This window comes from Centruroides vittatus, unplaced genomic scaffold (genome assembly GCF_030686945.1).
Source record: "Centruroides vittatus isolate TY-2023 unplaced genomic scaffold, ASM3068694v2 contig_854, whole genome shotgun sequence".
NCBI classification, from domain to species: domain Eukaryota; kingdom Metazoa; phylum Arthropoda; class Arachnida; order Scorpiones; family Buthidae; genus Centruroides; species Centruroides vittatus.
The window spans coordinates 1,689,322-1,704,131 of record NW_027122558.1 but is presented as its reverse complement, the minus strand read 5'-3'; the positions used below and the strand labels follow the sequence as shown (position 1 = coordinate 1,704,131).

Genomic DNA, 14,810 nt, shown 5'->3' with positions numbered 1-14,810 from the left:
ATTTTTTTTATGCCAGCAGCCTTTGTTGCCTTGGCAGCAACAAGTGATGATTGTAGCTGTGCCCCTGAAACAATATTATTGACTTGTTAGTGCTTTTACTAAATTCTTAATTTATTGTTGGACAGAAAATAAACTGTGCTTAGTATATATGTAAGTAGTATGTACTAAGTTTATAAAACGAAATTGTATAAGTATAGGAATTACAGCTAGGGTGTAGAAGAGGCATGTGTGGCTTGTGAGCCACAGTTTGGCCATTGAACAGAACTTCACCTACTATACTATCCATTAAATATGATTTTGATAAAAATAATTTATTATAAATAATAAATCATATTAATTTTTCACATTATTTGATGTTGATATCAGTTCAATAAGACAAACTTTTATGTTTCAAATTGCATTTATATATTTTAAATATATAGTAATTTATCTAATTATTTTGCACTCAACTCCATTGGGAGAAAAAAGTTTGTCCGCTATTTGGAGGTACAGTACATGCCAGCTGCCAAACTGTATTTTTAACCTGTTGTTATAAAATGAAGAATATGTTGGATTACGTAAACATCAAATTTGTGTTAGGAATAACATAGCCTGAGAACCTTAATCCAGTGTGTGGCGAAAAAAAGAAAAAAGTTTACCACACCACAAATGTTTTTGAACTGCTCTGAGTTGTTCTTCGGGTGTTAAACTGAATTCCCAATGGAACATAACCATTTCGGATTACAAAGATTTGAAAAAGCATTTGAATCCGTAACACAAGCCACGCATGTGTATTCGTAAGGCTGGCAGATCTTGACTTTTAAAGATTGGCATCCATCAACACCTGCCAGGCTACCAACAAAACAACTCTTCTTTATAATTGATGCATGTGGCATTGAGGCTCGATTTATATATGTAAATGGCCTCTAGCCATTTTAGGTGTTTTGTATGGGATGAAGTGCAGACGAGCTTTGCCTGGTTAATGTGTTAGGAATGTGAAAATACCAAAAAGTATATATAATTAATATATATATACAATATATTATTTATCTTTTCAGCTGTAAAAATCACATTTTAATTGAATTCTAAATAGCAAACAGATTGTATAGGATACTTTCGTTAAATGGAACATAAACATTGAATAATTATTAATTCATCAAAAATGACCCAAGTTGAAGTAATGAAAAAGAAAAATGAAACTGTTAAGGGTGGACAAAGGTCAGTTTTGGCAATGAGAGTTCAAATGTCAAGTTAAGAAGGCAATTTGCTGGCCACTCCAAGGGGTAAGAAGTATATTCGATATTCTTGCATTTATAATCTAAGTGACTAATATAAATTGATATAGTGATTTGTCTACTTTGTAGTTATCAAGTAGGTATAATTTTTCAAATATTTTTGCTTTTTTCAATAAATGATTTATCAAAAATTACTTTAGTCACCACAAAGTTGTTAAGATCATAAGTGTGAGAAAACTGAATCTTCGTACACTTTAAAGTGGTCAGCAAATTCCCTTGGTAACACGATCTTTGAACTTTCACCAAATAAACAGTTCTCTTAACCTTAAAACTGTTTATTTTCATTGCTAAGGTACTATGGTTCTTATTGAATAAATGAATAACTTCAGAAAAGTTTATTGTTTCTTGGTACCATAAACTTAATTCCAACAACAAGACAAAGCTTTTATGATCACTTAAAAGGGGTTTTCGGATAAATAAACCAAAATGTTATGTCCTTTGAATCCGACATTCACCAGAGTTCAAGAATTACTCAGATGACAATTTAATCCTTAGTGAATGATTATGATATATCCAGCAAATAAGGCTATTTTTAGCTTGTTATTAAACTCTGTCTTATTAATACAATGTATGATGATAAATAATGATTGATAACTTATCCAGATTAGTCTTCTCTAACAAATAGAGTATTGTTTGACTTTTTACCTGCTGTCCTATTCCTATTTTCAATGTCTTTATTTGACACCTATTGTCAAAACTCGTCCTCCAAAAGAGTATATGAATCGATTCTTTTAGTTTTAAAACATTTTGTATGTAATTAATTCTTCCGGAATATTGAAGGTGGGACTTTGTGTTTTCATAAAGTAGGTTATTGGCAATTGTGTTTGTTATTTAGAGGTAAATATTGTAGATGTTCTATTTGAAGGGTCAGTGGATTATAAAAATGTTTGTTAAGTAGAGGTGTCTGCTATTCGAATGTATCCATTAATGGAAGTTTCACTGTATATTGAATTACAAATTATAAAAGTCAATGCTGAAAATTTTAAATAGTGGGGAAGAAAATAAAAATATCAACGTAAGAAAAACAGTTTCCATGGAAAGATTATGGGTAATTGCATTTGAAGTACTGTTTTGTGATGGGTATCCGCTTTTTTTACTTTTAGGATATGGTTTTCCTCGGAGAATAGGCTCATATTTGTTTTCTATGTGGCATTGCACTTTTTGAAACTTTTCAATGTCGCAATTCTTCGATATTCACCAATATGGGCATTCCCTGCTAAATTTTCCCATTTTCTGTGTCATTCTTCTATGTTGTTTAGTAAAATTAATAATAATAAAATATTAATTATGATTAATAAAGTATGATAACTGTAAATAGGAGCATATTTACAGTTATCATACTTTATTAATAATTAATATAAGTAAGACAAACATTTTTGGCAGAACATTATTATGAATTGAACTGCTAGAAACGTAGTGTGAAAGGCTTTGTCTTACTTATTTAAGTAGTTCTAGCTTTTCATGCATGGAACAATAATTAATATTCTATTATTATTAATTCTACTGAATTCAAAGCTTTGAAAGCTTTGAAATTGGTACAAAAACCAGTTTTGCATCTGATATTTAAAAATCAGTTTTGTTGAAAACTGGTTAACTAATTTTGAGAATTTTCAGTTTTTGCCAGGAAAAATATACAGTTGAATCTGCATAAGTCGACACCCCAAGGGAAGTGGAAATGTGTCAAGTTATCCAATATGATGACTAAAACAAAGTTGAAAGAAAATCACAAAACTACAATTAGGAAAATACAGTAGTGCTTTATACAGTAGTATAGGCTTACAATACATTGTGTCCTCAATTTACAATTACTCCATAGATGAAAAATTGAAAAATTCATTTAGTGTTGTTTGTTTTGAGCACTTAACTGTCTCGACTTTCTTTTTCAACGATCACGAACGACTCAAAAACATCATCTTTGCAATTGTCAATTGTTGGCAAGTAAAGTCTAACGATTCTTTATGCCTCTAGTGCATCGGTTTTGGTTGGTTTTGGGGTTAGCTCTTCTAGTGTTTCATTCTCTTCACCTCCAGATTCATTATTCTCGTCTTGAATTTCTGCAACAATATCAACAACACTTGCTGAGGAACACATCTCCACGCGATCGTCCACTGTGGTGTAGTCAGTTTCATCAACAGAGGCAGTTTGTCGTAAATCATGACGTCACAGCAGTTCATGCAATTGAACATTCTGTTCATCACTCTTATCTTCATCTTGAACTACCACTGTAGAACAAAATCCTGCATATTTAAAGCAGTTTGCAGTGGTTAAACCTGTTACGTTTTCCCACGCAACCTTCATGTAATGAATCGCATCTAACAGGGAAATGTCAATCGATTTTTTGCCTTCTGCTGCATGAATCCAATCCAAAATAAGCTTCTTCCAATAATGATGTTTGAGCAAATGAATAATACCCTGATTCAGTGGAGATTCAGTGGTAGAGTAAACACATTAATTGCTTTTAGTCCTTCATCTTTTCCATGAGCAGGACGGTTGTCAACGAATGCTATGTTCCTTTTTTTCTGAACAAATTGGGAGTTGTATTGGTGAAGAATTTCCTCCCAAATTTTGGAAGTCATCCAACTTTCCGAGTTTGCCTTGTATATGATGGTCAAACTCTTCACTCCCTTGAAACATCAGAGCTGTCGAGATTTTCCTATAACTAAGGGCTTCAGCTTTTCAGAGCCATCAGAATTTGCTCCGAAAAGGATTGTAACTCGCAGCTTCGATTTGCTTCCGCCATGGCAACTTTTGTTTTTAAACAAAGCGGTTTTCTCCAGAAGCAATTTGTAGAAAAATCAAGTTTCATCAAGACTGAAAACGTTTTCCGGTTTATACGATTTCTCAATCTCTTGTTAAACTGTTTCTTTCTTCTTTTTCTCCGCATAGCTTTCTAAAAGTCATGCTGTGACGACCTTTAAATTTCTGTAACCATCTGTCACTAGCACTAAAGTTGGTTTCTACTCCAAGTACCCAGCAATTTCCATTACCTTTTGTTTCAGTATCGGTCTGGAAACGGGAAGATTCTATGAATGAATTTGCTTTAGCCAGCGTACCAGAGCATCTTCCACATCTTTGTATGGAGACTTTCTCTAACATTTTCAAGACAGCTGCAACGGAGACCCAAGAAAAAGTTTATTAATTTCCTCTTTTTTCTTCAGAATTCCCACCAATGTTGTTCTTGGAAAGTTTTTTTTGTTTTGCAAATTTGGCTTGCAAAGTTTTCTTGCATTCAAATTCAGACACAAGTTAGTATTTATCCTTCAGCGTAAATGTTGTTAGCTTTTGGACACTCATTTCTAACAGAAATGTGAAACGCATGCTACAAATAATACATGATGTGAGAAAATGCAAAATCAGATTCTGCTGTGACATTGATATAGATTGTATATTTTTGTTTATCTGTTATTATTTTATATATAAAAATACATAAAATGTGAAGGTATTTTTAATAATATATTAATAAATAAGTCAACTCTCCTTCTAAAAACAATGAGTTCATACCACACAAGTTCACACCACACAGTTTACTGTGTGGTGTGAACTCATTTTTTTCAAGAGGGGAGTCGACTTATCAGATGTCTAAATGAGTGTGGAACAGCAAAAGTATGTCGACTTATCCAGTGGTGATGAGTTAAACGGTGTCGAGTAAACCAGATTTTTTTAACATTAATGCCTATGTCAGTCGGCCGGGACCACAGAAAACTGACTACTTAACCGAAGGTGTCTAGTTATACCTATGATGACTTATGCAGACTCGACTGTATATATTTTTATAGTTTTCTTATTTCTAATAAATAAGCTCTAGCCGAGAAAAAATCTGTTTTTATTACTCTATAATCATTACTCAACATTGCCTCATCTTTTCATTTGAAATGAGACTTTGTATTTCAGTTCAGCCAGTCATTTACAAGAACCAGCACAACATATCTACTGTATTTATGTAGTACATAGTAAGTGAAATAAATTAGAAATAAATAAAGTAAAATAACATCATGACAATATCATAAGATAACTTGAAATCTTCTGACAATTGCCTAATTGTCATTTTAATTCATATTTTGTGAGGATGGAATCAGCTATTTCAAAAATATGTGTGTGAAATTTTTGTTTGATTGTAAATTATAAATTAATTTGTAAACATAAGTGATTTAACCTCTAAACAGAAACCTAGGTTTCTACTATGTAATTGGAAACATCAGTCTGAGAGACCTTGCTGTTTGTAGACTTAATGTTTTGCATGTTTATTACTATACAAGAGTTTATTGTTGTGATGTTTTTGAACAATAAAAATGCAGAATTGTGATTAGTAATTCAAAGTTCTTTAAAACTAATTTAGAGCAGTAAAATTAAGGAAATTTTTGAAAAAATTCTTACATTTAGTTATTTTTTGTTGCACATGTGATGCAAACTTTTCTGCTGCACTTTAGACAAATTGGATTGTTACATTTGATACACTTTTAGGAAAATCTTTCTGTCATTGGAAAATGGGCATTTGGAACAGGTCTTCTCAAGCTTGTCACTCAAAACTTGAGCATCTCCAGCAGCAGTATTTTCATATTTTATGCTGTAATATTTCTGGGCAGATTGGGAATAATGAGTATCTTTTGATATGTGGGTTCAACAGAGTGAGACAAACATTTAAAAAAATGGAATTTTTTGATGACTGTATTATCACAATTGACAGATAAGTTCTTGAAGATTTTATTATTTATGGAATATCCATAATAAAGAGCTCTAAAATTAAGAAAAAGCTCATTGCAAAGCAACAAAACTAGCAATTGAAAACTATACAATATACGTACAACTATGAAACGACCTGTTGTAAATATCTTTGCATTCTAATATGTAGTAAGTAGCACCCGGTCAGTAAGATGTCTACATTTTTAAAGAGTTGCATGTATCTTGAAGTAATCAGTCACAAATGCATGCTATAAGCAACTGGTTGAAAATAAAGTACCATGGAAGAGAAGAACAAAGTTTAAACAGTTCTGTTGCACTGTAATAGTAACAGTCTCACAGATCGACATTTATATTAAGAGGTTAATAAATTAAATTATTTATTAATGATTATTGTCAAATAAGATTCTATGGAATGATTTCAAGTTTAAAATGTTTAATAAGTTGTATTTGAAAAATATTGATTTAAAAAATTTTAATTGTTATTCAGATTTCTTATTAAAAGGATAAAAAGTTAGCATTACAATAATGATTACTAATTGTTGTATTTATTGTGTGGTAGTTTTAAATTATACCTTATTTAATTTACAATTAATAAAACTAATTAACAATTAATATTTAAGTTTGAATGCTTAAATATCAGTTTTTACTGAGAGAATTAATATTAGCCAATTGTGTAAATTTAGACATTTTTAAATTCATTACTTTATCTGTTAAATTTGGCAACAATAATCCATTTATACTTATAGAATTTATATTATTCATGTGTTATATCTATCTATTTTAGTTTATATGTAATTGCATTTAAAAAAAATTGAAAAGTACAGTATATTTCTATATCTATGGCCTTACTAATACTTCAATGAACATTAAGCAGTCCAAAAATCATAATCTGCTCTCTTATAGGCTCAGTATTTGAAACTGAGATTCTGTTCCTGGAAATAAATTTTGAATAAATTGTACAGTAGATATATTCTAAGATACTGTTCCATGCAATACAATAGAAAATTTATACCACTCATAAAAATGGAGGTTGTAAAAATGATGTCTACTATATTGAGAATGAAATTTCACAGAGCATAAGAGTAATTGGCAGATCATAAGACATCAATACATTTTTTGGTGAAATGTAGTCAACTAGGTAAATTTAAAACCAATAGCTTCAGTACAAAATAAATATTTCATTTCAAAAGATGTTATTTGTAGTTACATTGGCCTCATTTGTTTATTCAGTGACATGAAATGGTTCATTGGATGCTAATAGAAAAATCCAAAATCAGAAAAAGTCAAAATGCACAGTAGACTATGCTTATTCAAAAATTCCAGCAAAATTTGTGATTGCCTAATGATTTCTATGATTATTTTTGAATGCATTTATCCATTTTGGTTTCTTTTCTTAATGATCCTTTTTATTGTTATCACATATATTGTCATAACTTGTTTATAATGCTATCAGAATATCAAATTCATGTAAGATGATGGTACTTAATATTATAATTAATAAATTTTCAAGTTATGCATTTTTTAATTGTTTTAATATATTCTTTTTATGCCGGAGTCAATAAAATTAGAATGTTCACTAATTGTAGTTTCATTTAATTATGCTGTTTAATATTGTCATCATTCAGTTATTGTTAGCAGTATAGACAAGTCCCAAAAGTATTACAATAGGTGGATTCTATTGCATTTTGTTTTACAAGGCATCAAAATTTAATGCTGGATGTCTACACACAAAATGGCATGAAAACTGTCCATTTTTGAAAAAATATATAACTTGCTAAACATTATCTTAAATTGCAATTTAGTTTATCTTAGTATTATTTTTTTTTTTACATTAAAAACTACACCTTAATCCTTTAAAGAAAAAATTTAATGATGAACTAATGTTTTTAACCTTTTTCAAAGGCCATCATTGGGTTCTAAAGATGAAATGTAAATTCGAACAGAAAGCAAAATTCAAATATAATTGGATAGATGTATGTTGTAACACATCATGTGCTGGCATTAAAAAGAAATAAACAAACTACTAAATACAAGACAAATTTAATAAAGGAAAGGTAAATACAGAATATGATAATTAAATAAATAAATCCCAACAAAATAATAATTAAAATTTTTAAAAAATATATGAAAGTCAATCTGTATAAAGTACAGTTTGTCTATACAAAGAATCAACTTGGGTATTAACCAATGAGCATCAGCCATTGATTGCTTAGTTGTGGCAAGCTGGTTCTGGTTTCTTTCTCTTTTGTTAAACATGTCATCACCATTACAGTGTTTTGGAAGCTTCAGATAATGGCATTAGAATGAGGAAGTTTGCTGTAGTAGTAGTTAAGTGCATCATTCTTCACAGCTTATGAATGGTGTAAAAAATTATCACAATTAACAGAAAAGTTATTCTGCCATCTAATGAAAGAAAATAAAATGAAATTCACATATTCCTTGATATATTAAGCAAAAAGTGCTGACATCATCAGGGAATGTGCTGATTGGTTTAACTGAAGCAACATCAAGTGCAATGTTGCTCTCAAGTTGATTCTTTCCATAGAAAGAGTGTATACACTGTTTAAGTGTATGTAGCAAATAATATAATAGTGTATGCTTATCGTTTGTCAACTTCAATGAGGCCTTCCATGCATGTGACAAAGGTGATGTGTCCCTGTGGTTGACTTCAATGCATTTAAGTATACCTCTATATATTTCTAGTATTTCCAAATATTTATGCTGAGAAAGAACTGAGGTTTGGTGGAGAAGACTGCTCTATCAAAAAATACTTGAAAGTCTGGATCTGAAGCAAAAATGACCAATGCTATGGTTGTTCAACTTTTTGCAATAGATTCCTGGTGCTTCTTTTAATGCCGCTTACATGATGTGTCACAATGTATATCTGTCCAATTACATTTGAATTTATGTTCCATTTTAGAAATTGAAAATGTTAGTTTGTCAATAAATTTTTGTACTTTACTGGATTAAGGTATAGTTAGGAGTTTTTAATGTTCAATACATTCAGTATTTAAAGTGTGGTCAATATAAATTTTTTTGATATGTAGATTAAGAATATGAAACTAGTATTGCATACAAAGAATTTTTATAAATCAAAAAGTATGCAGAGAAAATTATAGTGATGCAAAATGTTGGGATTTGGTTGCTGGTGTAAATTAGCGGTAGAATCCCAAGAATAAATACGTTGTCGTGTTTTCTTTAAATGTGTTGAAATTTTATTAATCTAATAACAACAAACTGATTCGGTTTAAATCTTAAAAATCGTAATGTTCAGTTTAATAAATAAATTTTTGCATCTGAAGTTAGAATGTGGTACTTAGAAAATGGTTTAAAAAATTAAATATATTGATATATAAACTGTAGCTATAAGTAGTTTCCTTCCAAATTCATATTGTTCTGTAAGCTTTTATATTCTTTTAATAAATTTTGAGAAAGGATAAAAATATGCAGTATTTTTTTAGAAAATGTAAAGAACCATAAATAATTGTTTAAAAATGAGGAAAGGAAGAAAGAAAAAATCTCGATGTTAATGGGAGTATTAATATGTGAAGGTTGTATCTTCTTTTAGTTCCTGATGTATTGCGTCCATCTAAACTCCTCTTGATATAACTGATATAATAATGATAAATATATATGTGTGTGTTAATTAAATTTACATTTGCATAAAATTTAAATATTTTTTGCAAATGTATTGCTATATATTTATAAAATTAATAATAAATTGCAAACTTAAATTTTTTTTTCAATTCAGTAATATATATCATTCATTGTTAATATTTACTTATAAAAATTAAAATAGATTTCAAGTGTTGTTGATGGTATGTATGAGAAGTTTTGGAATATCTTTCTTGCCTTTGCATTGAAAAATCTTAATGTTATTATTTTTTTCTTTGTTTACTCAATTGATTCTATTCTACGGCAATGCAAAACAGTTAAGTATTACCAATTTAGATACATAATTACTCAAATTTTAAAATTCCAGAAGTTTTAATCAATATAGCTCTAAATAAATGTAAGCAATTGATAGCTATAAATTATATAAAGTAAACATTTTATAGTAATAATTAAATTTAGTAAATGACTTTTAGTTTATGAATATATAACACTGAATTTAAAAAATAAATATATTTGTTATTGGAATGCTATTGTTTAATAACTTAGATTGTAATTAATTTTAAAACTCTGAGTTTGAGTATGGGTATATCAACTCAACATATTATCAATCATCTTATATGTAATTCAATAAAATTCGTTTTGTCTTAATATTGAACTGCCACCATAGGAGAAATTGAAGTGTAAGTATGGAATTTTGATCTGAACCAGAGTCCTGTCACAGATGTTTCAATGAATTTGATCCAATTTTCTGTTAAGTTGTATGTATAAAGCAATTATATAAAGGTTTAGAAAAATATTTTGTATACTTATTTTAAAATTGTAATAATTTTATTAATTTTTGATAAATTATTACTATTATTTAATTTATACTTTAACAAGTTTTAAATATAAGAATTATGTATAATTTTTAAATTTTGTAATTGGTAATTGTTTTATACTTGCAACATAATTGATATAGATAATTATTAAAAGTATTCATACTTATTATATATTATATAGAAGTTTTATTATATATAAAATAAAATAATTAAAATTTCTTGCAATTAAAATAATAATGATTTTGTAAAAAAACATTTTATACATTAATAAATTTATTACTTAATTGATTAAAATTAACAATTTTTTTAATTTGAGATATTTAAAATTTAAAACTTAATATTCAAAGATTTTTTTTTAATAATTATAATTTATAATATTAAGTATTAAATAAATTAATTTTCATTAATAGAGAAACAGGAAAAAACAAAAGGAGAGTTCATCATCATCATCAGATTCATCACCAGAAATAACAAAAGATGAAAATAATATAGTAATAACTTCTCGTAGTAGGAAGAAAAGACAAATTGATCGGACAGATATAAGAAATAGATCAAAATCCATAACTGATAAACATTCAAAATCATCACAAAACAGACAGAAAGGAAAAAGGGATTACAGTGAAATGTCTTCGGATGAGGAAACCATTAAATTAAATCACAAAATTTCAAAAAGAAAGAAAATCGAATTGTGTTCTTCATCTTCGTCGTCGTCGTCTTCGTATTCTTCGTCGTCGTCATCATCTTCGCCCATAAGTCATAAAGTTAGGTTAGTATATTAAGTAAATTTAAGCTTAATTATTATTAGTATATGAATATAATAATAATAAATAAAATTTTATAATATTGATACTGTAAAATCTGTTTGTTAAGAATAAGCCAAACTGTCTTTTGGCATTAAACTTCTTTAGTTTGAAAGGTTTTTAATTACAAACAAGCACGTTTGACATTGCAGCATGTCATCTCAGATTGAGTATACAATGAAATTCTGTTAACATGTCATTTGGTATGCCAGCATGTCCAGCTTATACCTATTGCATTAATAACTCCCCATTATTAATGCACTAGGTATTCATCTGTATTTATACACAATTAGGTAGCCAGTTAATTAAAACTAAAAATAATAATTAAATTTAAAAGTAATGAAATAATAATTAAAACTCTGGCCTTTACACCAAAACCGAAACTAAAAGTAAAATAAAAATTAATTAATTTAAATTAAAATCAATTCAATTGAAACACAATATTTTGGAAAATGTGGATAAAGTACTTGTTGTTTGTCTTGATTGATTTGGTTATATTTCATCCAGGAAGTCAGAGTTGAGTCTCTATAGCAATTTTTTGTGAAGTTTTGGTTTCGGTTGGTGGTGACGGAACATTTTGCTTTTAATATACTGTATATAATAAAATAATAATATAAATATATAATATATAAAACAGATGTAGATAAAAGTATACAGAGCAGCGATCGTCAACCTTTCTGAACCTCATGACCACTAAACTTGCAATTTTGAATCCCACACACCACTATTATGAATTTTTTAAAATGATACAAACATCTATAGCATAATGATCACAAAAATCCCATTTTACTGTATTAATATGAAATTCATTTTGTTTAATTATAACAATAAGTGTGGAGTTTGTTGTTGCTTGTTTGAAAGAAGTTTAAGGATTCTTGACTGTTTTCTTTGAAGGATGACAATTGCACTAACATTATTTACTGTTGATTATTGACGAGACTATGTCTCATTTCTAAAATCGCACTGCTGTCGACAGCACTGCGACAAGGAGTACATGCCAGGAGTTGCAATTTGGCACAGAGTATTTGGTGCCAAAATCATGCACACATGTTAGTGTGTTTATTATTTTATTTACTTGCCCAGTTTAGGGAAGAGTGAAACATTTAAGAGTTTTGAAAAATATTTTATTAAGTAACGAATTGACTTTTCAAAAATTATTAGCATTGGCTTTTTAAAATTATTATATAATAATGTTAATGTGTAAAAATGATATGTAAAAATGTTTTCAGAATCTTTGTATTTACTTTTATAATGCATTGTAGTACAGAGATATAGATTAAAATTGAACTTGTTTGCTACATTCTGTAACATGTTATGAGATTGTAAATTGAACTAGTGTGTTCCAACACAATGGAATCCAATAGTATTTTCTCTGAGCATGAAACCATCTGGACATTTAGCAACATTTTTATTCTGTTATGTAAATAATGAATATATGTAGTTGTTAGTTCCATAGCGTTACAAACAAAACGAGCGTTTGGGCCCTGGGAAAAAAAATAATTTTTTTTTGAAAGTTTCGAATGTTTTTTAAGTCCTTAAATTGTTTAAAAAAAATTTTACCTGCGCGAAAAAATTTTATTGCGATTTTAATTAACCTTTAATGACATGCGATTAACGCTTAATTGTTTTTTATGGAATTTCATTCATCGTTCTAAAGTTCTAGTGCGCCGATTTTACTTCGGTAAAGTTATTTAAAGCTATTTTCTGATGTCAAAAACAACATCCAATAGATTTTATTATATATACGTTTAATTAAGTCGGCGGGGTCGGAAATTTCAATTAAAATCGTAATTTTAAAAAATATTTAGAAATATAGCGCCATCTAGTATTCACCCTACTTTTTACCCTTCTTCTCCTGAGACTTTCATGAGAATGTCCCGCGAAAGACAATACCAGATGTTCTCAAGGTCATCCAGCTGTAAACACAATGACTCATCGGTGTCAGATTTCGCGGAAAGGCGAGACAAAGGAGATTGTACTTTGAAGCTTTTTCTTCAAAATTAACACATTTCTTTCGTTTTTTTTCGTTTTTATGTTTAATTACATTAAACTTAATAATTAAAAAATTAAAATAGGAAAAAAGGGGTTAAACCTGAAAAAAGTCTTCGATTCATGATCATTAAACTTAACAAGAATTTACTATTTAATCTTTTGTGATACATTTTGTAGCAATAGTGTTTGTTCTTGAAGAAAAAACTCAGTTCTTTTTAAAGAGAGGTCTAATAAATGTTTATGCTGTTTTTCACATAATTTAAAACATGCTTCTATAATTTGTTTGTTTATTTTTAACCAGTGGCGTGCCGTCATTGGAAGCGGTGGAAGCGCCGCTTCCACCTTCCAATAACCTTCCCTTGTATTTTCTAAAATATAAATTTTCACGTACTTTGAATAAATTAAAATTAATATTTTATTATAACCGCATTATGTATCTTATTACAAATTTCTATACTACATGTGAAAAAAAACGATAAGATTGCTATTGTATATTCGAATATCAGTGGCGGAATGGAAGCGCTTCCGAGACAGCTTTCACGGCGAGAATAACTGAATGGTGTAAAGCAGCCAGAGGGCATTGGCGCATGCGCTTTACAGAGCACCAACCTCAGCCGGTTTAGCCGGTGGATGCTACACACCATAACGCTTTCAACGATTCTATTCCTTAGCCACTGGCAGGGAGCTGTCTGATTACGTGAATTGTTTAAGATTTAAAAAGTAAAGAGTATTCAATGTTATTTTTATGTACGTTTCTTCGCAAAGTTATACTTAATTATAATTTTCTTTTAATTATACTGTAATTATATTGTCAGAAAATCTTTAGAATTTTTATCACTTTTAAATGTTAATAATTTTAATATTATGAAAAACAATTTTTCCAGGCGTGTTTTAATTCTTTGAATTAAGTATATTATATGGGAAATTTTTTGATTTATCTGAATTACGTAGTGAATCGCAATATTTATATTCGTGTCCGGACTATATTGACAAGTAACTCTTAGACATAAAAAGTATTATAATTAATGTCGATCCGAACAAAGACGTACTAAAAGAATTATACGATTTAATATCGTTAATTTTTACGAGACCATCTACCGGTGGGTCTGTTGAGCGCAGTTTTTCGACCACGAAGCGAATTCGTACATTGGCCAGGAACACTCGGTCGGAGGAAAAATTGTGGTCGCTAGCGTCGCTTTCGATAGAAAAAGAGCTTTTAAATACGTTGATGGAGTCGACGACCGGCGACTTTTACGATAAAGTAATTAACGACTTTGCCGGAAAAAAATCGCCAAATAGAGTTAGTTTATAAAAAATAAAAAAAACAAGTTTTTCTATTATTGTTTGTATCATGTCAATTTGTATTATGTATGTATTATTTGTATTTTAGAACTAAAATACGTAAATTGTTTATTTTTGTCATTTCCAGTATTTGTTTAAAACTTTTATGGAAATGTCATGTACCGGACAGGTCTGACCCGTCACAAAAGACGCGAAAAAACGGTTAATTTAGAGAAAAATTGATTAGTTTAAAAAAACAAGGTAAACGTCATTTGTAGTCGGACACCCATTGTTTATATCAAACTGCCAGGCAGAAACCATAAATGGCGGAAGGAAGTCGTCTGTCATCG

General features: G+C 29.2%; 1 protein-coding gene across 3 annotated transcripts in view; it reads left to right on the top strand.

Moving 5' to 3' along the window:
- Positions 1 to 14,810, top strand: part of LOC136982588 (serine/arginine repetitive matrix protein 2-like) — a 145,680-nt gene that overhangs the window by 104,519 nt on the left and 26,351 nt on the right. For all 3 annotated transcript variants that reach the window (XR_010881902.1, XM_067279121.1, XM_067279120.1), the window contains one exon: positions 10,798 to 11,153. Coding sequence is in view for 2 of the 3 variants with exons in the window: in XM_067279121.1 (XP_067135222.1) it covers positions 10,798 to 11,153 (356 nt within the window). In the remaining variant the exon portion in view is untranslated. The remainder of the gene's footprint in view (positions 1 to 10,797; positions 11,154 to 14,810) is intronic.